The 23,101-nt window shown below is 47.0% G+C and overlaps 1 protein-coding gene across 1 annotated transcript in view; it reads right to left on the bottom strand.

Annotated features, from left to right (window-relative positions):
* osbpl8 (oxysterol binding protein-like 8) overlaps positions 1 to 23,101 on the bottom strand; it is a 96,158-nt gene that overhangs the window by 9,095 nt on the left and 63,962 nt on the right. Inside the window, 13 exon segments of the mRNA XM_046296849.1 lie at positions 5,050 to 5,139; positions 5,833 to 5,930; positions 8,020 to 8,118; positions 8,427 to 8,523; positions 9,754 to 9,852; positions 10,112 to 10,193; positions 10,723 to 10,907; positions 12,481 to 12,706; positions 14,122 to 14,284; positions 14,880 to 14,964; positions 19,515 to 19,718; positions 19,990 to 20,091; positions 20,838 to 20,918. Coding sequence (XP_046152805.1) covers positions 5,050 to 5,139; positions 5,833 to 5,930; positions 8,020 to 8,118; positions 8,427 to 8,523; positions 9,754 to 9,852; positions 10,112 to 10,193; positions 10,723 to 10,907; positions 12,481 to 12,706; positions 14,122 to 14,284; positions 14,880 to 14,964; positions 19,515 to 19,718; positions 19,990 to 20,091; positions 20,838 to 20,918 — 1,611 coding nt within the window.

The following is a 23,101-nucleotide window of genomic DNA, read 5'->3' as shown; positions in this document are numbered from 1 at the left end:
TGTCAGTCTGTGTCTGGCTGTCTGTCAGTCTGTGTCTGGCTGTCTGTCAGTCTGTGTCTGGCTGTCTGTCAGTCTGTGTCTGGCTGTCTGTCAGTCTGTGTCTGGCTGTCTGTCAGTCTGTGTCTGGCTGTCTGTCAGTCTGTGTCTGGCTGTCTGTCAGTCTGTGTCTGGCTGTCTGTCAGTCTGTGTCTGGCTGTCTGTCAGTCTGTGTCTGGCTGTCTGTCAGTCTGTGTCTGGCTGTGTCAGTCTGTGGGCTGTCGGTCAGTCCGTTTGTCCTGTCACCAGTCCGTTTGCCTGTCGTCTGTCCGTTTGTGAAGTCTGTCTGTCTGTCTGTCTGTCTGAGGCCCAGCTTGAGAACACAGTAAAAGCCAGCTGGATCCAGCAGAAACCCAAATAACAAAAGCATTAATTGATTAATTGATATTGATTATGATATACTGTGTACGCAGCCTGTCACCATGACAAACTAACAGATATTATGATATACTGTGTATGCAGCCTGTCACCATGACAAACTAACAGATATTATGATATACACGCAGCCTGTCACCCTGACAAACTAACAGATATTATGATATACTGTGTACGCAGCCTGTCACCATGACAAACTAACAGATATTCTGATATACTGTGTATGCAGCCTGTCACCATGACAAACTAACTGATATTATGATATACTGTGTACGCAGCCTGTCACCATGACAAACTAACAGATAATGATATACTGGCTATGCAGCCCTGTCACCCTGACAAACTAACAGATATTATGAATACTGGGTGCAGCCTGTCATGACAAACAACAGTCTCAGTTTGACCTTTGGGGTGGAAAATAACTTTCCAGTGAAGCTTTAAAAACTAATTCAACGCATGTGGGCTAGGGGGCAGTATTCGGAAGTTCGGATGACAGACGTGCCCAAAGTAAACTGCCTGTTACTCAGGCCCAGAAGCTAGGATATGCATAGCTGGTAGCATTTGATAGAAAACACTCTAAAGTTTCAAAGACTGTTAAAATAATGTCTGTGATATAACAGAACTGATATGGACAGGTGAAAACACGAGGAGAATCCACATTTCTTTTTTTAGGTCACCACCCATTCAAATGATTGTCTATGGGACATTCAAAGGAATTCCTCCCAGATTGCAGTTCCTATGGCTTCCACTAGATGTCAACAGTCTTTAGAAAGGGTTTCAGGCTTGTTTTTGAAAAATGAGTTAGTAATTTAAGTTTTTCAAGGTGGCTCTCATTTGGACTGTAGTCTTGTGGGGCGTGGATGAGGTTGAGCACTGTTATTGATCTGGTTTGAACATACTACATTGCATCTTAAATGTTATCGTTTCTTTACATATCAGGGAACCTGAGGATTGATTTGAAACGTTGTTTGACTTGTTTGGACAAAGTTTATTGTTAACTTTTGGGTTTCCATTGTGCATGTTCAGTCGGGTGGATTACTGAATCAAACGCCAACTAAACTGACTTTTTTGTGATTTAAAGGACTTTGTCGAACAAAACAACCATTTGTTGTGTAACTGGGACCCTTCGGATTGCAAACAGAGGAAGACCTTCAAAGGCAAGTGATTTATTTTATCTCTATTTAACTTTCTATTTAACTTTCTGAACATTCAGTCTGTAGTCCACTTGTCATTCAATCTCCTTTGCATTAGCGTAGTCTCTTCTGTAGCCTGTCAACTATGTGTCGGTTTATCCCTGTTCTCTCCTCTCTGCACAGACCATCAAACGCTCCTCACCGCGTGTCTGTCACCCTCTTTGTGGTCCCTGGCTGACCCACGTGGAGTTCAGGTCTGTAGCCTCTGGAACTGCCAATCTGCGGTCAACAAGGCAGAGTTCATCTCAGCCTATGCCTCCCTCCAGTCCCTCGACTTCTTGGCCCTGACGGAAACATGGATCACCACAGACAACACTGCTACTCCTACTGCTCTCTCTTGTCCGCCCACGTGTCTGCACACCCCGAGAGCGTCTGGTCAGCGGGGTGGTGGCACCGGGATCCTCATCTCTCCCAAGTGGTCATTCTCTCTTTCTCCCCTTACCCATCTGTCTATCGCCTCCTTTGAATTCCATGCTGTCACAGTTACTAGCCCTTTCAAGCTAACATCCTTATCATTTATCGCCCTCCAGGTTCCCTCGGAGAGTTCATCAATGAGCTTGATGCCTTGATAAGCTCCTTTCCTGAGGACGGCTCACCTCTCACAGTTCATTACTTTAACCTCCCCACGTCTACCTTTGACTCTTTCCTCTCTGCCTCCTTCTTTCCACTCCTCTCCTCTTTTGACCAGCCTGTCACCTTGACTCACAAGGCAGGCAATACGCTCGACCTCATCTTTACTAGATGCTGTTCTTCCACTAACCTCATTGCAACTCCCCTCCAAGTCTCCGACCACTGCCTTGTATCCTTTTCCCTCTGCTCTCATCCAACACCTCCCACACTGCCCCTACTGACAAACGTCCCAACCAGCTCTTCTGATATCTCTCCTCTTCCATCCTATCATCTCTTCCCTCCGCTCAAACCTTCTCCCACCTATCTCCTGATTCTGCCTCCTCAACCCTCCTCTCCTCCCTCTCTGCATCCCTTGACTCTCTATGTCCCCTATCCTCCAGGCCTGCTCGGTCCTCCCCTCCCGCTCCGTGGCTCGATGACTCAAAGCTCACAGAACAGGGCTCCGGGCAGCCGAGCGGAAATGGAGGAAAACTCGCCTCCCTGCGGACCTGGCATCCTTTCACTCCCTCCTCTCACATTTTCCTCCTCTGTCTCTGCTGCTAAAGCCACTTTCTACCACGCTAAATTCCAAGCTGCTGCCTCTAACCCTAGGAAGCTCTTTGCCACCTTCTCCTCTCTCCTGAATCCTCCGCCCCCTCCCCCCTCCTCCCTCTCTGCAGATGACTTCTGTCAACCATTTTGAAAAGAAGGTCGACGACATCCGATCCTCGTTTGCTAAGTCAAACGACACTGCTGGTTCTGCTCACACTGCCCTACCCTGTGCTCTGACCTCTTTCTCCCCTCTCTCTCCAGATGAAATCTTGCGTCTGAACAGCCCAACAACCTTTGACCCTATCCCCTCCTCTCTTCTCCAGACCATTTCCGGAGACCTTCTCACCATGACCTCACCTCGCTCATCAACTCATCCCTGACTGTTGGCTACGTCCCTTCCGTCTTCAAGAGAGCGAGAGTTGCACCCCTTCTGAAAAACCTACACTCGATCCCTCCGATGTCAACAATTACAGACCAGTATCCCTTCTTTCTTTTCTCTCCAAAACTCTTGAACGTGCTGTCCTTGGCCAGCTCAGCTCTCCCGCTATCTCTCTGAATGACCTTCTTGATCCAAATCAGTCAGGTTTCAAGACTAGTCATTCAACTGAGACTGCTCTCCTCTGTATCACGGAGGCGCTCCGACAAACTAACTCTCTCTCCTCTGCTCTCATCCTTCTAGATCTATCGGCTGCCTTCGATACTGTGAACCATCAGATCCTCCTCTCCACCCTCTCCGAGTTGGGCATCTCCGGCGCGGCCCACGCTTGGATTGCGTCCTACCTGACAGGTTCCAACCAGGTGGCGTGGCGAGAATCTGTCTCCTCACCACGCGCTCTCACCACTGGTGTCCCCAGGGCTCTGTTCTTGGCCCTCTCCTATTCTCGCTATACACCAAGTCACTTGGCTCTGTCATAACCTCACATGGTCTCTCTTATCATTGCTATGCAGAACACACAATTAATCTTCTCCTTTCCCCCTTCTGATGACCAGGTAATCGCATCTCTGCATGTCTGGCAGACATATCAGTGTGGATGACGGATCACCACCTCAAGCTGAACCTCGGCAAGACGGAGCTGCTCTTCCTCCCGGGGAAGGACTGCCCGTTCCATGATTCGCCATCACGGTTGACAACTCCATTGTGTCCTCCTCCCAGAGCGCCAAGAACCTTGGCGTGATCCTGGACAACACCCTGTCAACATTCTTAACATCAAGGCGGTTTCCTGTAGGTTCATGCTCTACAACATCCGCAGAGTTAGACCCTGCCTCACACAGGAAGCGGCGCAGGTCCTAATCCAGGCACTTGTCATCTCCCGTCTGGATTACTGCAACTCGCTGTTGGCTGGGCTCCTGCCTGTGCCATTAAACCCCTTCAACTCATCCAGAACGCCGCAGCCCGTCTGGTGTTCAACCTTCCCAAGTTCTCTCACGTCACCCCGCTCCTCCGTTCTCTCCACTGGCTTCCAGTTGAAGCTCGCATCCGCTACAAGACCATGGTGCTTGCCTACGGAGCTGTGAGGGGAACGGCACCTCAGTACCTCCAGGCTCTGATCAGGCCCTACACCCAAAAAGGGCACTGCGTTCATCCACCTCTGGCCTGCTCGCCTCCCTACCACTGAGGAAGTGCATCCCGCTCAGCCCAGTCAAAACTGTTCGCTGCCCTGGCCCCCAATGGTGGAACAAACTCCCTCACGACGCCAGGATAGCGGAGTCAATCACCACCTTCCGGAAACCTGACTCTTTTGTGAATTTAGGATAGGTTAAGTAACAAAACTAAGTTTTTGCACTATTGTTAAGTGACTGTCCCACTGGATGTCAAACAGGTGAAGACCAATTTCAAAGGCTCTGGATAAGTGATTTATTTAAATGTAAATGTAAATGTACTTTTGTGACACCTCCGCTGGTTTGGAAAATGTTTTAAATGCTTTTGTATACAGGGCGCTGTCCTCAGATAATCGCATGGTATGCTTTTGCCGTAAAGCTTTTTGAAATCTGACAAAGCAGTTGGATTAACCAGAAGTTAAGATGTTAAACAATGTGAGACACTTGTATTTTCATGAATGTTTAATATTACGATTTTTGTATTTTGAATTTCGCGCTCTGCAATTTCACCGGATGTTGTCGAGGTGGGTCACTAGCACCCCACCTAGCCCAAAGAGGTTATTAAAGAGAAGCGTAGGGTCGTGTTCATTAGGGCACCAACGTTTGCAACAGAAAACAAAAATAAGCATTTCTAGTCCCAAACTGTTTGTCAGTTTTCCTTCTGTTGGAGACATAATGAACTTACCCAGTGTCCCTCCAGCGTAGCCAGCACCTCCTTCCCCAGCTTGATCTTTCCAGAGACCTGGTTTACACTGTCATTGTTACCCAAGAACGGCTGAAAAGAGAGGGGGAGGGTGACGCTTTATGTTACAGCCCTGTTTAACCTGGTTCTTACCTGGTATTTACATGGCATCAAAGTGGAGACATGGTTACCATGTTACATGGCACCAATGGATCATTTCTGGTAATGACCTCAGAGAATCCAACCGTCTTGGTAACTTCCTGGTACCAAATGGGACATATTGATGCTTGTATCTTAAAAGAAACAACTGTGTACATAGCTACTAATCTAGCTATACTATTACTCTAGGAAGCTACCACTTCAACAAGTACTATATAAGTTTTACCTGGTAAGTAGAAGGCTGTAAAATAAAGTGTTCCAGAAAGGAGGATTCATCACATTAGTGTTCAAGATGCAGCACAGGGGTGGGTCAGGCAACCCTCCTCTTGGATAGGTACTGGGTATGCAGGCTTTTGTTCCAACCCCACTTTAAAACACCTGATTCAGATAATGAAGGTCCTGTTGAGCAGCTAATTAGAAGAATCAGTTGTGCTCCATTGGGGCTGGAGCAAAAGCCTGCAGGTGGGTCCTGTAGCTCTCCAAGATGAGGGTTGTCCCCCCTCCCTCCCATCTACAGCTTCATTAGAGTTTATAGGACTAAAACTGCTTAATGCAGTTTGAAGCTTTTGTTCATTAAAGACTAAAAGCCAAATGATTGAGGCTAAAGAACAAGTTATTTCCTCCTACCTTGAGTTTGAACTCAAGCTGGGCACTGTATCCTGTCTTCTCACAGGCAATGGTGATCTGGCCAGCCAGCTCCAGAGTCATGGTGCCATACAGGATGCCTGAGAGAGGGTGGATAGTTACTATACACTACAGTAGAGATGGTGCCCTACATAGGGAGGATAGTTACTATACACTACAGTGGAGATGGTGCCCTACAGAGGGAGGATAGTTAGTATAGACTACTGTAGAGATGGTACCCTAGAGGGAGGATAGTTAGTATACACTACAGTAGAGATGGTACCCTACAGAGGGAGGATAGTTAGTATACACTACAGTAGTGTGCAGTGTAAGGGTTTATTCAATTTAAATGAATTCCATTCAGGAAGTAAACTGACATTCTGATTCCAATGTTCCCCGTTCCTTTCATATTGACTGATGTGAAATGGTATTGACCCCAACCCTGGTAGTGTGTGAATCAGGACTGATTCAGTTAGTAGTGAAGTATATTTCCAGTATTACAGACTTTCCAGTCAGTCTGTATGACTAGAGACGTCATGTTGAATCTACTTCCTATGTAGAAGAAAGGGACGTGTTGCTTCAGGGTTGGGCTCAAGGCAGTCAATTCAGGAAGTGATTTGAATTGAAAATCCAAAATGTTTAATACTTCTGACATAAACAGCTTCTCCTTTTCAGATTATTAAAAAGTCATTAAAAATAGATGGACTCCTTTTAAATATTGAATTGTAATTTCAGTTTACTTCCTGAATTGACTGACTTCAATTTAGTTGGGCATATATCATTCTAAGGGTATTCATGTAATGTGTGTTGCTTTCACAGTAAGACTCCAGTCAGTAAAAGATGTCAGACCTTAATGCAATGTGTGTTGCTTTCACAGTAAGACTCCAGTCAGTAAGAGGTCAGACCTTAATGCAATGTGTGTTGCTTTCACAGTAAGACTCCAGTCAGTAAGAGGTCAGACCTTAATGCAATGTGTGATGCTTTCACAGTAAGACTCCAGTCAGTAAGAGGTCAGACCTTAATGCAATGTGTGTTGCTTTCACAGTAAGACTCCAGTCAGTAAGAGGTCAGACCTTAATGCAATGTGTGATGCTTTCACAGTAAGACTCAGTCAGTCAGACCTTAATGCAATGTGTGAGCTTTCACAGTAAGACTCCAGTCAGGTCAAACCTTAATGCAATGTGTGATGCTTTCACAGTAAGACTCCAGTCAGTAAAAGATGTCAGACCTTAATGCAATGTGTGTTGCTTTCACAGTAAGACTCCAGTCAGTAAAAGAGGTCAAACCTTAATGCAATGTGTGTTGCTTTCACAGTAAGACTCCAGTCAGTAAGAGGTCAGACCTTAATGCAATGTGTGTTGCTTTCACAGTAAGACTCCAGTCAGTAAGAGGTCAGACCTTAATGCAATGTGTGATGCTTTCACAGTAAGACTCCAGTCAGTAAGAGGTCAGACCTTAATGCAATGTGTGTTGCTTTCACAGTAAGACTCCAGTCAGTAAGAGGTCAGACCTTAATGCAATGTGTGATGCTTTCACAGTAAGACTCCAGTCAGTAAGAGGTCAGACCTTAATGCAATGTGTGATGCTTTCACAGTAAGACTCCAGTCAGTAAGAGGTCAAACCTTAATGCAATGTGTGATGCTTTCACAGTAAGACTCCAGTCAGTAAAAGATGTCAGACCTTAATGCAATGTGTGTTGCTTTCACAGTAAGACTCCAGTCAGTAAAAGAGGTCAAACCTTAATGCAATGTGTGTTGCTTTCACAGTAAGACTCCAGTCAGTAAAAGAGGTCAGACCTTAATGCAATGTGTGTTGCTTTCACAGTAAGACTCCAGTCAGTAAGAGGTCAGACCTTAATGCAATGTGTGATGCTTTCACAGTAAGACTCCAGTCAGTAAGAGGTCAGACCTTAATGCAATGTGTGATGCTTTCACAGTAAGACTCCAGTCAGTAAAAGAGGTCAGACCTTAATGCAATGTGTGATGCTTTCACAGTAAGACTCCAGTCAGTAAGAGGTCAGACCTTAATGCAATGTGTGATGCTTTCACAGTAAGACTCCAGTCAGTAAGAGGTCAGACCTTAATGCAATGTGTGTTGCTTTCACAGTAAGACTCCAGTCAGTAAGAGGTCAGACCTTAATGCAATGTGTGATGCTTTCACAGTAAGACTCCATTCAGTAAGAGGTCAGACCTTTGCAGTGGGCGTAGGGCATGTTCATGACGTAGTCTTCTCCTCTGTTGAGAAATGTGAGCCGAGCCTCTCCATCCAATATGGCCGACAAGGAGTTTCCTGCAAAGAGACACATCATCATGACAACACCCAGGAAAGGGTGTTAACACAGATAAAACATTTGTTGGGTGCTCCTTTATAATTATTATTATTTTTGTTTTCAGCAGAAATGTGTTACCATATATTCACTTCCCACTTTTAACTAGACATGCCCGACGTATCTATCTATATGCATTTGCTGTTTGGTAGGTGTGTGTGTGTGTGTGTGTGTGTGTGTGTGTGTGTGTGTGTGTGTGTGTGTGTGTGTGTGTGTGTGTGTGTGTGTGTGTGTGTGTGTGTGTGTGTGTGTGTGTGTGTGTGTGTTGTACCGTAGAACTTGGACTTGGCCAGGATGCTTCCGCTGAGACAGAAGCCGTCCTTCCTGTTACTGACGTAGAACGCTGACACTGGAGGATGATGGGACACCTGACAGGGAGAGAAGGTGATTGGTCTAAGGTCAGGAGGACAGGTACTGGAAGCTAGCCCTGATCATAGCCAGTCTACCAGAAGATGTCATGTTGTAGAGTCTAGACCTTCTGAGAACCTATCACATTCCTTCTTTCATCCATCCATCCAACAACCCATCCATCCACCAACCCGTCCAACCATCCATCCATCCACCAACCCGTCCAACCATCCATCCATCCACCAACCCATCCATCCATCCATCCATCCATCAACCCGTCCAACCATCCATCCATCCATCCACCAACCCGTCCAACCATCCATCCATCCATCCACCAACCCGTCCAACCATCCATCCATCCATCCACCAACCCATCCATCCATCCATCCATCCATCCACCAACCCGTCCAACCATCCATCCATCCATCAACCCGTCCAACCATCCATCCATCCATCCACCAACCCGTCCAACCATCCATCCATCAACCCGTCCAACCATCCATCCATCCATCAACCCGTCCAACCATCCATCCACCATCCACCAACCTGTCCAACCATCCATCCATCCATCAACCCATCCAAACCATCCATCCATCCACCAACCCGTCCAACCATCCATCCATCCATCCACCAACCTGTCCATCAATCCACCAAACAATGGATTCACCAACCCATCCATCCATCCATCCATCCACCAACCTGTCAAACTATCCATCTATTCATCCACCAACCCAACCATCCATCCACCAAACAATGGATTCACCAACCCATCCATCCATCCATCCATCCATCCACCAACCCATCAAACCATCCATCCATCCACCAACCCGTCAATCCATCCATCCATCCATCCACCAACCCAACCATCCATCCAAATCCATCCATCCATCCATCCATCCCCATCCATCCATCCATCCAACCATCCATCCATCCATCCATCCATCCATCCATCCATCCATCCATCCACCAACCCAACCATCCATCCATCAAACAATCCATTCACCAACCTGTCGATCCATCCATCCATCCATCCACCAACCCATCAAACCATCCATCCATCCACCAACCCGTCCATCCATCCATCCGTCCATCCATCCATCCACCAACCCGTCGATCCATCTATCCACTCCCCCACACATTCATAATTTATATACTAACTACAACGTGAATGAATTGCTCAAATGTCAGATTAAAAACCCCAATCAGACAATCACATACTAGGGAGCAGTCTCCCCTCCTGGCTCTGTTACCTGTTCAGAAATGTAGAATGTCTTGCTGTTGGTCTTGCTATGGAGCCACATGCAGCGGTAGGTCTCACCGATGATGGGGTTATATGGCTTCTTCAGGCCCTGGTTTTCAGAAGGAGGAAAAACTGAGCTTTAGATACGTCCGCTGAATGGTAGAGATACCGAGGGACATCTTGTCACATCCAGAACAGAGTCGTGTTCATTAGGCACCTAACAGAAGAAATGGACTGAAATAGAGGGACTACCAGGTCCTATCCAGTAAGAAACACTTACTTTTCTTTTTTAGAAAAATGTTTTCCACTGTTTTCCTAATGAACATGACCCTGCTGAAACTGTGATTTTAAGTGAATGTTCTAATCACCTGTGGCTTTTTGTAGAATCCAGAGATATACCACTTCACTACTTTCTTCATCCTGTTGTAGGCATTCTCCTCCACAGCTGCCCTGGAAATGATCAACAACAAATCGCAATGAGGACCTAAATCAAGTTAAAGATACATCTTTGAATATTTGTCTGTATCTTTGGCAGGTCTGACTATACTGTCCTACTATATAAGACCTTTGATTGGTCAGCTTGGTAGTACTGTCCCAGCAGGGAATACTAGTTAAAATTACATCATTACAACCGTAGTACTGACTCAGAGAGGAAGTCGGCATGGTAGCAGTACTGACTCAGAGAGGAAGTCAGCATGGTAGCAGTACTGACTCAGAGAGGAAGTCAGCATGGTAGCAGTACTTACTCAGAGAGGAAGTCAGCATGGTAGCAGTACTTACTCAGAAGTCACCATGGTAGCAGTACTTACTCAGAGAGGAAGTCAGCATGGTAGCAGTACTTACTCAGAGAGGAAGTCACCATGGTAGCAGTACTTACTCAGAGAGGAAGTCACCATGGTAGCAGTACTTACTCAGAGAGGAAGTCAGCATGGTAGCAGTACTTACTCAGAGAGGAAGTCACCATGGTAGCAGTACTTACTCAGAGAGGAAGTCGGCATGGTAGTAGTAGTCGGACAGCTTGTCCAGGAAGGAGCGTGGCTCCAGGATGAAGGTGGGCAGGACCACTTTAGACAGGTCCATCCCAGGCCTGACCTGCTTCAGCAGCGTCCAGATCAGAGACTTATTCTCCTCCGACACAGTCTCTGTCTGGGAGGCCTCACCAGCCTGGGACACACACATAGAAAGGTTTGGTGATTTACTGTACACACCACACACACTTTCATATTGCAATGAATTCTGGGGTTCTGACCGGGTCCTGAATTCTGGAATTCTGACCGGGTCCTGAAGCCGCTTCAGCAACTGTAAAGCCAACATCGTAGCTGTTGCGCCAAGAGATCCACACCTGTTGATGAGGTTTCTAGGTGATGGGCTATGTAAGGTCACAGTATTCACATAGGGTTGGAGTATATACCTATATGATACAAGCACATTATGGAGTTGCTCCAACGTGACATTATTCAGTTTGAACATCTCTCCTGTCTGAACAACTTCATCAGTTATCAATCAGTTCATTATTCACATCTTTGCTCTTCCCATTTTAGCATCTGCTGGCTGTATGATTCCAGCTATCGAAAATGACAATTCTAATTCACCACAGAACAGCTGGGAGGGATTTCACGCAGGCAGGCATACAAGCGCAAACATCCCCCTCTTTCAAATATAATTTCTTCAAGCCCTGCCTGTGGCACTTGGCTAAGGCTATATTAATAGTGCTGAAGATGTCAGAATCATGAACAAATGATTTACGAATCTCCATCAAACCTCTGAAGACTTGTTGTAAGTCCAATCCTAACGGAGTGCGGTTTTGTCACGTATAACATTCTACATACTGCAGCAGAACTGTGGCAGAAGAGATGCACATCCTGATTACTTGTCTATTGCAATTGAGGTTCCAACGTGTCAAAATAAAAGAGGTTAGACAATGGGACATGAGATAGAGGGTTAGAGAGAGATCACAGACAGGCTGATTTAAGGGCTGTCTGAGGCTTCACTCTGAAGACTGCTGCCCACACAGACACACACACGGACACACACACGGACACACACACACACACACACACACACACACACACACACACACACACACACACACACACACACACACACACACACACACACACACACACACACACACACACACACACACACACACACACACACACACACACACACACACACACACACACACACACACACACACACCACTCTTGATGGACGCCTCGACTCTGCTTCTTTCACTTCTCGTTCATAAAGTGTAGCGGCAGCTAGCCTAGCGGTTAAGACTGTTGGGCCAGAAACTGAAAGGACTCTGGTTCGAATCCTCGAGCTGGCAAGGTGGAAAAATCTGCCGTTCTGCCCTTGAGCAAGGCAGTTAACTGCTGCCCAGGCGCCGATGATGGTGATTAAAGGCAGCCCCCCACACCTCTCTGATTCAGAATTCATTCACTTCCCAGTATCATCTAACTCTTACTCATCTTAAACGAAGGTTTATCAAGTGTTCGCACTGTGTTCAAGGAAATGCCACTTATTTTCTCTTAAGAATATTCTCTGAGGTCTTAAATCTTAAACAATAACAAATCAAGCTGATTCTCTTCAATGTTACTGAGTCAAACTTTCCTTGGGGGAAAATTCTCACATCGCTTGTCCAATCAGATGCATCTATACAGAGTAAGCTGGGCTCAGTCCCCCTGACCAATAAGAGCCAGCGGTACTGACTACGCTCATCATCATTCCTCACCTCTCCCAGCTCCTCCTGGGACTGTTCCAGGTACGGAGTCTCCTGCAGGGCCTCGTTGGGGTCAAGGTCAATGTAGGAGTCATCCTGACGTTCCGACGTGTCACTGTCACTCTCCTCGCTCTTCCCCAGACCCTCCACGTCTGACTCCTCGTGGTCCTGCTCCCCCTCCCGGTCCGACTTGTCTGAGTACAGGTCCGGGTCCTTGAACTGGTCACTGTCGTTGAACCTAGTGGGAATAACAGGGAGGATGGATTCAAAGGACAGTTCACACTAAACACTTTTTCTGCTTAACACAATCATCACAGTTTTTGCTCTGCACTGAAAGTGCATCTAGAAAACCTGACTGCTGCTGAAATGCAAAACAAATTGGTATTGTACTAACAGTGGACTAATGAACAAAATACTGAAAGATAACTTGCCACTACCAATAGCACGGTGCATGAATACAGAGCTCCTCATGCCTTACTGCATAAAGCTCTTTTTGAGCAATCCCTGCAGAGTTGACAAAAGCACAGACATTCTCCACAGCAGCCAAATCCCCCAGTACAACACAGATCCTTTGAAAGTTCAAAGCCTCAAGAAGACAGTGCTCTCCTCTCCAAAAGGAGAACACATGCAATCTTTATAAACTACAATCAACTCCGATGCATTCACAGATAACAGATACAACCAGTCAGACAACCAGTCGTCTCAGGGGAAATGTATCCTCACAAAGCACATGGAAATAGACCACAAGAGCTCAAACAGACTGCAGACGAGAGTAGAATACAGATTTGCTGCTCCACATAGAGACACAGAGAGATGGGTTCAGACCAGGCTTGTAACAGCTCCACATTCAAATAGACAACTAATCACGGTTTCAGTCTGAACTGAGTCATGGGTGTTGCTGCAGAGGCTGGAACCAGAGCTTGCATACCCAGTAGCTCTCCAGAGGACTTTTCACACTACTGAGCTGTATCGCACTGGCCTGGTTACACATCCAACATAGATGAACCCTGCTGAGGAGGACAGTTTGGTATTAAAACATCTGATCTAGAAGAAAAAGAAACGCACACCTATTAAGATGAGGTGCTGGCTAGCGGAGTAGAAAACTTGAAAATAAAAGAGAGCCCGCTCAGTTTGACGAGGGTTGTCAGAATAGAGTTGGAGAGCCGTGGCTGGGCTAGAGCGAGAGACCGTACTGTAGGCTGGGCTAGAGCAGAGAGACCGTACTGTAGGCTGGGCTAGAGCAGAGAGACCGTACTATAGGCTGGGCTAGAGCAGAGAGACCGTACTGTAGGCTGGGCTAGAGCAGAGAGACCGTACTATAGGCTGGGCTAGAGCGGAGAGACCGTACTGTAGGCTGGGCTAGGCTGGACTAGGAGCAGAGAGTACTGTAGGCTGGACTAGAGCAGAGAGACCGTACTGTAGGCTGGACTAGAGCAGAGAGACCGTACTGTAGGCTGGGCTAGAGCGGAGAGACCGTACTGTAGGCTGGGCTAGAGCAGAGAGACCGTACTATAGGCTGGGCTAGAGCAGAGAGACAGTACTGTAGGCTGGACTAGAGCAGAGAGACCGTACTGTAGGCTGGGTTAGAGCAGAGAGACCGTACTGTAGGCTGGGTTAGAGCAGAGAGACCGTACTGTAGACTGGCAGACTCACTGGAAACCCTGCATGTTGTGGGCTCTCAGCAGGCTGTAGAAGTTAATTTGGGAGCTCTCCCCGGCCGTGCTGGCCAGCTCCTCCTTGCCCTCGCGGATCATAGTCCGCTTCAGGAGGCCGGAGCACTTCAGAGCCAGCTCCAGAGCATCCATCCAACAACGGCCTGGTGGAGAGGAGACAGGGGAGTTGACAGGCTACACTAGAGTCCTACACACATACAGATAACCACACACACATGGAAGAACACACATACAGATAACCACACACACATGGAAGAACACACATACAGATAACCACACACACATGGAAGAACACACATACAGATAACCACACACACATGGAAGAACACACATACAGATAACCACACACCACATGGAAGAACACACATACAGATAACCACACACACATGGAAGAACACACATACAGATAACCACACCCACATGGAAGAACACACATACAGATAACCACACCCACATGGGAACACACATACAGATAACCACACCCACATGGAAGAACACACATACAGATAACCACACACACATGGAAGAACACACATACAGATAACCACACACACATGGAAGAACACACATACAGATAACCACACCAACATGGAAGAACACACATACAGATAACCACACACACATGGAAGAACAGGAAACACACACACACACAGATTGCAGACACTAAAGCATTCAATCATTGGTGGGAGAAAACTATATTGAACCAATTTGAAAACACATCAGCATCCTGTCTCTTACCGTCTGACTCAGAGGTGGCACGGAAGATGAGATGGCTGCCGGGTAATGGCTGTGTGATGGAACCCACCGCCTCTCCTTTAGGACCCTGACACACAGAGAGAGAGGAGGAGGGGGGGGTCAGGAGGGGGAGGAGAGAGAGGAGGGGGAGAGGAGGAAGGGCGGGGGAGAGAGAGAGAGAGAGAGAGAGAGAGAGAGAGAGAGAGAGAGAGTGGAGAGGAGAGAGAGAGAGAGAGAGAGGACATGGAGGGGGAGGGAGAGAGAGAGAGGAGATAGGAGGAGGGGGGGGGAGGGAGAGAGGGAGATTGGAGGAGGAGGGGGAGGAGAGAGAGGAGGGGGAGAGGAGGAGGGGCGGGGAGTGAGAGAGAGGAGGAAGGGGGAGAGAGAGAGGAGGAGGGGGAGGAGAGAGGAGGGGGGGAGGAGAGAGAGAGGGGGAGAGAGGAGGGGGGGAGAGAGAGAGGAGGGGGGAGAGAGAGAGGAGGAGGAGAGGAGAGAGAGAGAGAGAGGAGAGAGAGGAGAGAGAGAGAGAGAGAGAGAGAGAGAGAGAGAGAGAGAGAGAGAGAGAGAGAGAGAGAGAGGCGGGGGGAGAGAGAGAGAGAGGGTTTGGTAAACATCCACTCTGGAACCTTATACTACCACTATGGCACTGACAGCGATCACCAAGCCAAAGCCCATGGGAAGGTGTGTGTGTGTGTGTGTGTGTGTGTAGCTGAACATGACTCCTCACATTCCCCTAGGGTGAAAGAATGGGTCCTGTTGGCAAGTCCCTTTGACAACACTGATGTTCAGTTTGGCCGTCCAATAGGGAGGGTGCTTTGTTTAACAACCCCTTTAATGATTGGTGGGAGGGTCATTCATATGGCGTACATGCATCCCAATGGCACCATAGTCTGGTTCTTATTATGTAAATATTCTGTAAGTAGTAAGCATGTGACAAATAAAATATGATTTGATATTCCTATTAAGTGCATTACTTTTGACTAGGGCCCATTGATTCCATTTGGGATAAACCCATAGTCCATTTTACAGTGGTAAGGGTGTTGTCACGCCTTGGTCATTGTATTTTGTGTTTTTGTTATATGTTTGGTTAGGCCAGGGTGTGACATGGGTTTATATGTTGTTTTCGTATTGGGGTTTGTATTATTTGGGATCGCGGCTGATTAGGGGTGTTGTATAGGCTTGGCTGCCTGAGGCGATTCTCAATCAGAGTCAGGTGATTCTCGTTGTCTCTGATTGGGAACCGTATTTAGGGAGCCATAGTTTCGCTTTGTATTTCGTGGGTGATTGTTCCTGTCTCTGTGTAGTGTTTACCAGATAGGCTGTAATAGTTTCACGTTCCGTTTTGTTGTTTTTGTATTTTGTATCAGTTATTTCATGTACCGCGATTACTTCATTAAAGTCATGAGTAACCAACACACTGCATTTCGGTCCGACTCTCTTCCTTCAACAGAAGAACGTCGTTACAGGTGTGACATGTCGTGCGTACTAAAGACAAAAGGTTTAGGGCAGGGTTCCCCAACTGGGGCCAGTGGGTGGTTTTATTTGGCCTCCCAAACATAAAAAAAAAAAAATAGACATATTCTTTGTTGGACATAAAATAATGGTAATCTCCAATTGATTTTTAATTAGGAAATCTGTTCTCAAGTATAAAATAGTTATGTGATCGTAAGCAAATGTAAGCAAGGTTTGAAATGATGATGTTTTAGTTAAATATTATATCTGTTTGGGCTTCTTGCGGTCAATTTACAGTCTACTAATTATTAGTAATTATGTTCCGACCCCCGACCAGTCGCTCAACAATAATAAAAGCATCCCAGGGCTGAATCTAGTGGATGATCCCTGGTCGAGGGGGTCTCGTTACACTGTCACTACTACCCTCACTACATACTTATCCCAGGGCTGAATCTAGTGGATGTATCGTTACACTGTCACTACTACCCTCACTACATACATATCCCAGGGCTGAATCTAGTGGATGATCCCTGGTGGATGATCCCAGGGCTGAATCTAGTGGATGATCCCTGGTCGAGGGGGTGTCGTTACACTGTCACTACTACCCTCACTACATACATATCCCAGGGCTGAATCTAGTGGATGATCCCTGGTCGAGGAGGTGTCGTTACACTGTCACTACTACCCTCACTACATACTTATCCCAGGGCTGAATCTAGTGGATGATCCCTGGTCGAGGGGGTATCGTTACACTGTCACTACTACCCTCACTACATACTTATCCCAGGGCTCACTACTACTACATACTTATCCCAGGGCTGAATCCGAGGGGGTATCGTTACACTCACTACATACTTATCCCAGGGCTGAATCTAGTGGATGATCCCTGGTCGAGGAGGTGTCGTTACACTGTCACTACTACCCTCACTACATACTTATCCCAGGGCTGAATCTAGTGGATGATCCCTGGTCCCAGGGCTGAATCTAGTGGATGTATCGTTACACTGTCACTACTACCCTCACTACATACTTATCCCAGGGCTGAATCTAGTGGATGATCCCTGGTCGAGGGGTATCGTTACACTGTCACTACTACCCTCACTACATACTTATCCCAGGGCTGAATCTAGTGGATGATCCCTGGTCTAGTGGATGATCCCTGGGGTATCGTTACACTGTCACTACTACCCTCACTACATACTTATCCCAGGGCTGAATCTAGTGGATGATCCCTGGTCGAGGGGGTATCGTTACACTGTCACTACTACCCTCACTACATACTTATCCCAGGGCTGAATCTAGTGGATGATCCCTGGTCGAGGGGGTATCGTTACACTGTCACTACTACCCTCACTACATACTTATCCCAGGGCTGAATCTAGTGGATGATCCCTGGTCGATCGTTACACTGTCACTACTACCCTCACTACATACTTATCCCAGGGCTGAATCGTTACACTGTCACTACTACCCTCACTACATACTTATCCCAGGGCTGAATCTAGTGGATGATCCCTGGTCGTTACACTGTCACTACTACCCTCACTACATACTTATCCCAGGGCTGAATCTAGTGGATGTTACACTGTCACTGTCACTAGGGCTACCCTCACTACATACTCACTATCCCAGGGCTGAATCTAGTGGATGATCCCTGGTCGAGGGGGTATCGTTACACTGTCACTACTACCCTCACTACATACTTATCCCAGGGCTGAATCTAGTGGATGATCCCTGGTCGAGGGGTATCGTTACACTGTCACTACTACCCTCACTACATACTTATCCCAGGGCTGAATCTAGTGGATGATCCCTGGTCGAGTATCGTTACACTGGGGTATCGTTACACTGTCACTACTACCCTCACTACATACTTATCCCAGGGCTGAATCTAGTGGATGATCCCTGGTCGAGGGGGTATCGTTACACTGTCACTACTACCCTCACTACATACTTATCCCAGGGCTGAATCTAGTGGATGATCCCTGGTCGAGGGGGTATCGTTACACTGTCACTACTACCCTCACTACATACTTATCCCAGGGCTGAATCTAGTGGATGATCCCTGTTACACTGTCACTACTACCCTCACTACATACATATCCCAGGGCTGAATCTAGTGGATGATCCCTGGTCGAGGGGGTGTCGTTACACTGTCACTACTACCCTCACTACATATTTACATGGTAGATGAAACAGTGCTGTCACTCTAACTGAGATTTATACTGTGACAATTTCACAGAGAGGAACCTAATGTGATAAAGCAGGTAAAACATTCAGCGATTATTATTTGAAATGTGAAGAACCTTCAGCTAGACTATTTAAATGTTAATTGTGTTAACATTATGTTAACATTCTTATTGACAGGGCAGGAAAAGGGGGAAAAAAAATCAACATTGAATTGTATTTAATTGAAATGAAAGAAGCAGAACTTTGACCCGGATGTGAAGGATGAAAGCACGTCTGGCTAATCAAAAGGTTTTATCTTGTGGTAATTGAATAGTCTTGAGCACCAGTCTCTTTAGCTAACCTTGCACTCCTTGTCATTGTGGTTGGAATTGCAGTATGTATTTAGTTGGAGAATTTAGATGTGAGCCAGCAACTTTTGAAAGACTGGTTTTGTTTGGACAAACAAAACACGGTTGCTTAGCAACAGGATACAAACAGGATACAAACTCGGCAACAGGATACAAACTCGGGTAGCTGTAAAAGGGATGGAATCAGGATCAAGAGAAAATGATTGAATGTTCACAAGTGAAGATGGCAGAAAGGCCATGGCGTAGGGAGTGGATTAGCTAAAGAGAGTGGTACTCAGGTTAGTCAGTTCATGTCTGAACAAAAATGTACTTAGGCAGTATTATACCAGAGTATTATACCAGAGTGCAGACAGATTGATGTTTTTGTTCTACATTATCCTGTCTGATCCAGCATTTGGGACAAGGGGCTTTTACAGATGTGCTCATACCACTCCATTAAATGAAATGATGTCTCCCTTACCTAAAGGCCATTGTGCAGGTCTGACTAGAAACTCTATCGCTCTCCATCTTATCATCATTATTATCTGAAGTTGTGGAAGCCATCGCCCAACAGATCACCTTGAATTAGTTGTTGTTGTTTTTAAAAGAGACTTTGAGACGCTGTTCTAATGAAAAGCTCTATATAAAATAAATGTACTATTTTTATTACCTTGACTGCCCAGATGGACTGCTCCAGAGGGTGGAAGAGTTTGAAACAGAAGCCGTCCTTCTTTGAGGGTCTCTCGATGAGCTCGCAGGCGTTGAGCAGCACCGTGCCCACCCACTGGCCGTTCTTATGGGTCTTGTAGATGAGAAGAACCCCCGGCTTCAGCACACACCACAGCTTGGTCCAGCTCTTCAGAGTACCCCGGATCTGAGGTGCAGACACGTGGCCAAACACACACACTCAGACATAAAATACACCAAATATCATCATGTCTAATAAACTATGTTCAAATATATATTTATTTTGTTGGAAACGTCTATCAACAAGGGCACTTGTGAAAATTCTGGAGAAACTTCAATAGATTATAGCAGATTCTTATGGCTTTATAGTTTGTTGCATACAAAGTAATATTCAAGTAATTGCAGCACATGGCCCACGTTGTGTACAGTCCAGAAACAAGAAGCAGGGCAAGTCGAACCTTGAGCCAGTCAGCCATGACAATAACAGAGGGGTCTGTGATGGTGCTGAGGAGCTCCTTGGTGGCTCTCTTCTTCTCCTCACGGTAGTTCTTCTTCTGTACCTGCAGGGGCCACACACAAACATCACGCTACAGTGTTTCCCCTAGCTGTACCTGCAGGGGCCACACACAAACATCACGCTACAGTGTTTCCCCTAGCTGTACCTGCAGGGGCCACACACAAACATCACGCTACAGTGTTTCCCCTAGCTGTACCTGCAGGGGCCACACACAAACATCACGCTACAGTGTTTCCCCTAGCTGTACCTGCAGGGGCCACACACAAACATCACGCTACAGTGTTTCCCCTAGCTGTACCTGCAGGGGCCAGGGGCCACACACAAACATCACGCTACAGTGTTTCCCCTAGCTGTACCTGCAGGGGCCACACACAAACATCACGCTACAGTGTTTCCCCTAGCTGTACCTGCAGGGGCCACACACAAGCATCATGCTACAGTGTTTCCCCTAGCTGTACCTGCAGGGGCCACACACAAACATCACGCTACAGTGTTTCCCCTAGCCGTACCTGCAGGGGCCACACACAAACATCACGCTACAGTGTTTCCCCTAGCTGTACCTGCAGGGGCCACACACAAACATCACGCTACAGTGTTTCCCCTAGCTGTACCTGCAGGGGCCACACACAAACATCATGCTACAGTGTTTCCCCTAATGTCTAGAGTCCTGTCCAGGGGTTGTACTTCTACATCAAGCTGCCTCACGCAACAGAAACAGGGCCGTTCTGACAAGCTACTTACTATAAGATCATCCTTAGGCTGGTCTCTGCTGTAAGTCTCCCTACTTACCTTGAGCGACTCCTTCTTGGTGAGCTTGTTACCGGACGACGAGACATCCTTGTCAGAGCCATTGTAGAGCTTGGACTCTGACTGTGGAGACATGGAGGAGGAAGTGAGCGTATAGTCAGCTGGGAATGGCTCACTAGTACCCTTCTAACCTGAGACAAACAGTCTCCATCTGGTGACACTAGGACAGAAGTCTTACTGTATTACTGGATGTGATGGGCATGTGGGGAGCTGTCTGGCCCAAACTGGGAATCTGTCTGGTCCAAACTGGGGAGCTGTCTGGCCCAAACTGGGGATCTGTCTGGCCCAAACTGGGGATCTGTCTGGCCCAAACTGGGGAGCTGTCTGGCTCAAAATGAGGTGGGTGGGTGCTACACATTGGCGGTTGGATGAGGTGAGTTACCCCTCTTACTATGTAAAGCACTTTGAGTCCCTGGGAAATCATTATTCCCATCCAATAGACTGCTGTATTAGAGTTGTCTGGGCGCCACTCAAACTTTAGCACCAGTCAGTTTGATTGACCCGATCATACTAGGTACACACACACTGATCTGGTGTCTGGAGGCACCCTTGGCATTTTTGGCTTCTGAAGTGAATGTCAATAAAGGAGCCTAGAGAGTATCCTGACACCTGGAAGACAACAACAGGCCTCCGATACCACCATGATAACAGCCCCCAATGGAAGTCCTGCAATAGTAATAGCAGTCTCAGTTGAGGCTACCACGAACAACGCTGTGGGCCTTACCTTATGCCCTGCTCAGCCTGTCAAGCCCTTTGTTTAGTCCTGCGCTAGGTTGGCTAACGCTAACCAAGGAGCTGGATTCTACACAGGCATGACTCTTAGCTGAAGCCAGGGCCTAATAGAGTTCTATTAGCAGAGAGTAGACAGAGAGAGCAGGGGGAGAGCTTCATGAGGCAGGGCCACTTAACGGCTCAGAAAAAAACTGATAGGTAGAGGAGAGGGGGGGAGAGGAGAGCAGAGCATAGGAGAGGACTGGAGTAAAGAGGAGAGAGTAGAGGACTGGAGTAAAGAGGAGAGGACTGGAGTAAAGAGGAGAGAGTAGAGGACTGGAGTAAAGAGGATAGGACTGGAGTAAAGAGGAGAGGACTGGAGTAAAGAGGAGAGGACTGGAGTAAAGAGGAGAGGACTGGAGTAAAGAGGAGAGGACTGGAGTAAAGAGGAGAGGACTGGAGTAAAGAGCAGAGGACTGGAGGAAAGAGGAGAGGACTGGAGTAAAGAGGAGAGAGCAGAGGACTGGAGTAAAGAGCAGAGGACTGGAGTAAAGAGCAGAGGACTGGAGTAAAGAGCAGAGGACTGGAGTAAAGAGCAGAGGACTGGAGTAAAGAGCAGAGGACTGGAGTAAAGAGGAGAGGACTGGAGTAAAGAGGAGAGGACTGGAGTAAAGAGCAGAGGACTGGAGTAAAGAGGAGAGGACTGGAGTAAAGAGGAGAGGACTGGAGTAAAGAGCAGAGGACTGGAGTAAAGAGCAGAGGACTGGAGTAAAGAGGAGAGGACTGGAGTAAAGAGCAGAGGACTGGAGTAAAGAGGAGAGGACTGGAGTAAAGAGCGGCGGACTGGAGTAAAGAGGAGAGGACTGGAGTAAAGAGCGGCGGACTGGAGTAAAGAGGAGAGGACTGGAGTAAAGAGGAGAGGACTGGAGTAAAGAGGAGAGGACTGGAGTAAAGAGCAGAGGACTGGAGTAAAGAGGAGAGGACTGGAGTAAAGAGCAGAGGACTGGAGTAAAGAGCAGAGGACTAGAGTAAAGAGCAGAGGACTGGAGGAAAGAGCAGAGGACTGGAGGAAAGAGGAGAGGACTGGAGTAAAGAGGAGAGAGCAGAGGACTGGAGTAAAGAGGAGAGGACTGGAGTAAAGAGGAGAGGACTGGAGTAAAGAGGAGAGGACTGGAGTAAAGAGGAGAGGACTTGAGTAAAGAGGAGAGGACTGGAGTAAAGAGGACTGGTATTTATGTATATATTTATGCTGTCACTGTTTTATTATTGGAAAAACAGAACAGCCGCTGCCTATAGAACAAATATACCATTGTAGCGTGGGTTCAAATCCAGCCCACTGCTATTTCAGCACACTCTCCTCTCTTTCTCTCTCCTATTCAATGGAATCCACCAACCAGGATTTCTATAAAACCTTGGATGTTTGGGAAATTAACCAGAATTTTGCAACCCTAGGCCTTAGTTTTCATTGGAAGTTGAACAGTGGGTTCTGTTGAGAGAGGCCTGGAATGGTTGGGTTTCTGTTTTTGATGATGGTT

This window comes from Oncorhynchus gorbuscha, linkage group LG14, assembly GCF_021184085.1.
Source record: "Oncorhynchus gorbuscha isolate QuinsamMale2020 ecotype Even-year linkage group LG14, OgorEven_v1.0, whole genome shotgun sequence".
Taxonomy (NCBI): domain Eukaryota; kingdom Metazoa; phylum Chordata; class Actinopteri; order Salmoniformes; family Salmonidae; genus Oncorhynchus; species Oncorhynchus gorbuscha.
The sequence above is the reverse complement of the archived record's forward strand: the minus strand, read 5'-3'. Positions and strand labels throughout refer to the sequence as shown.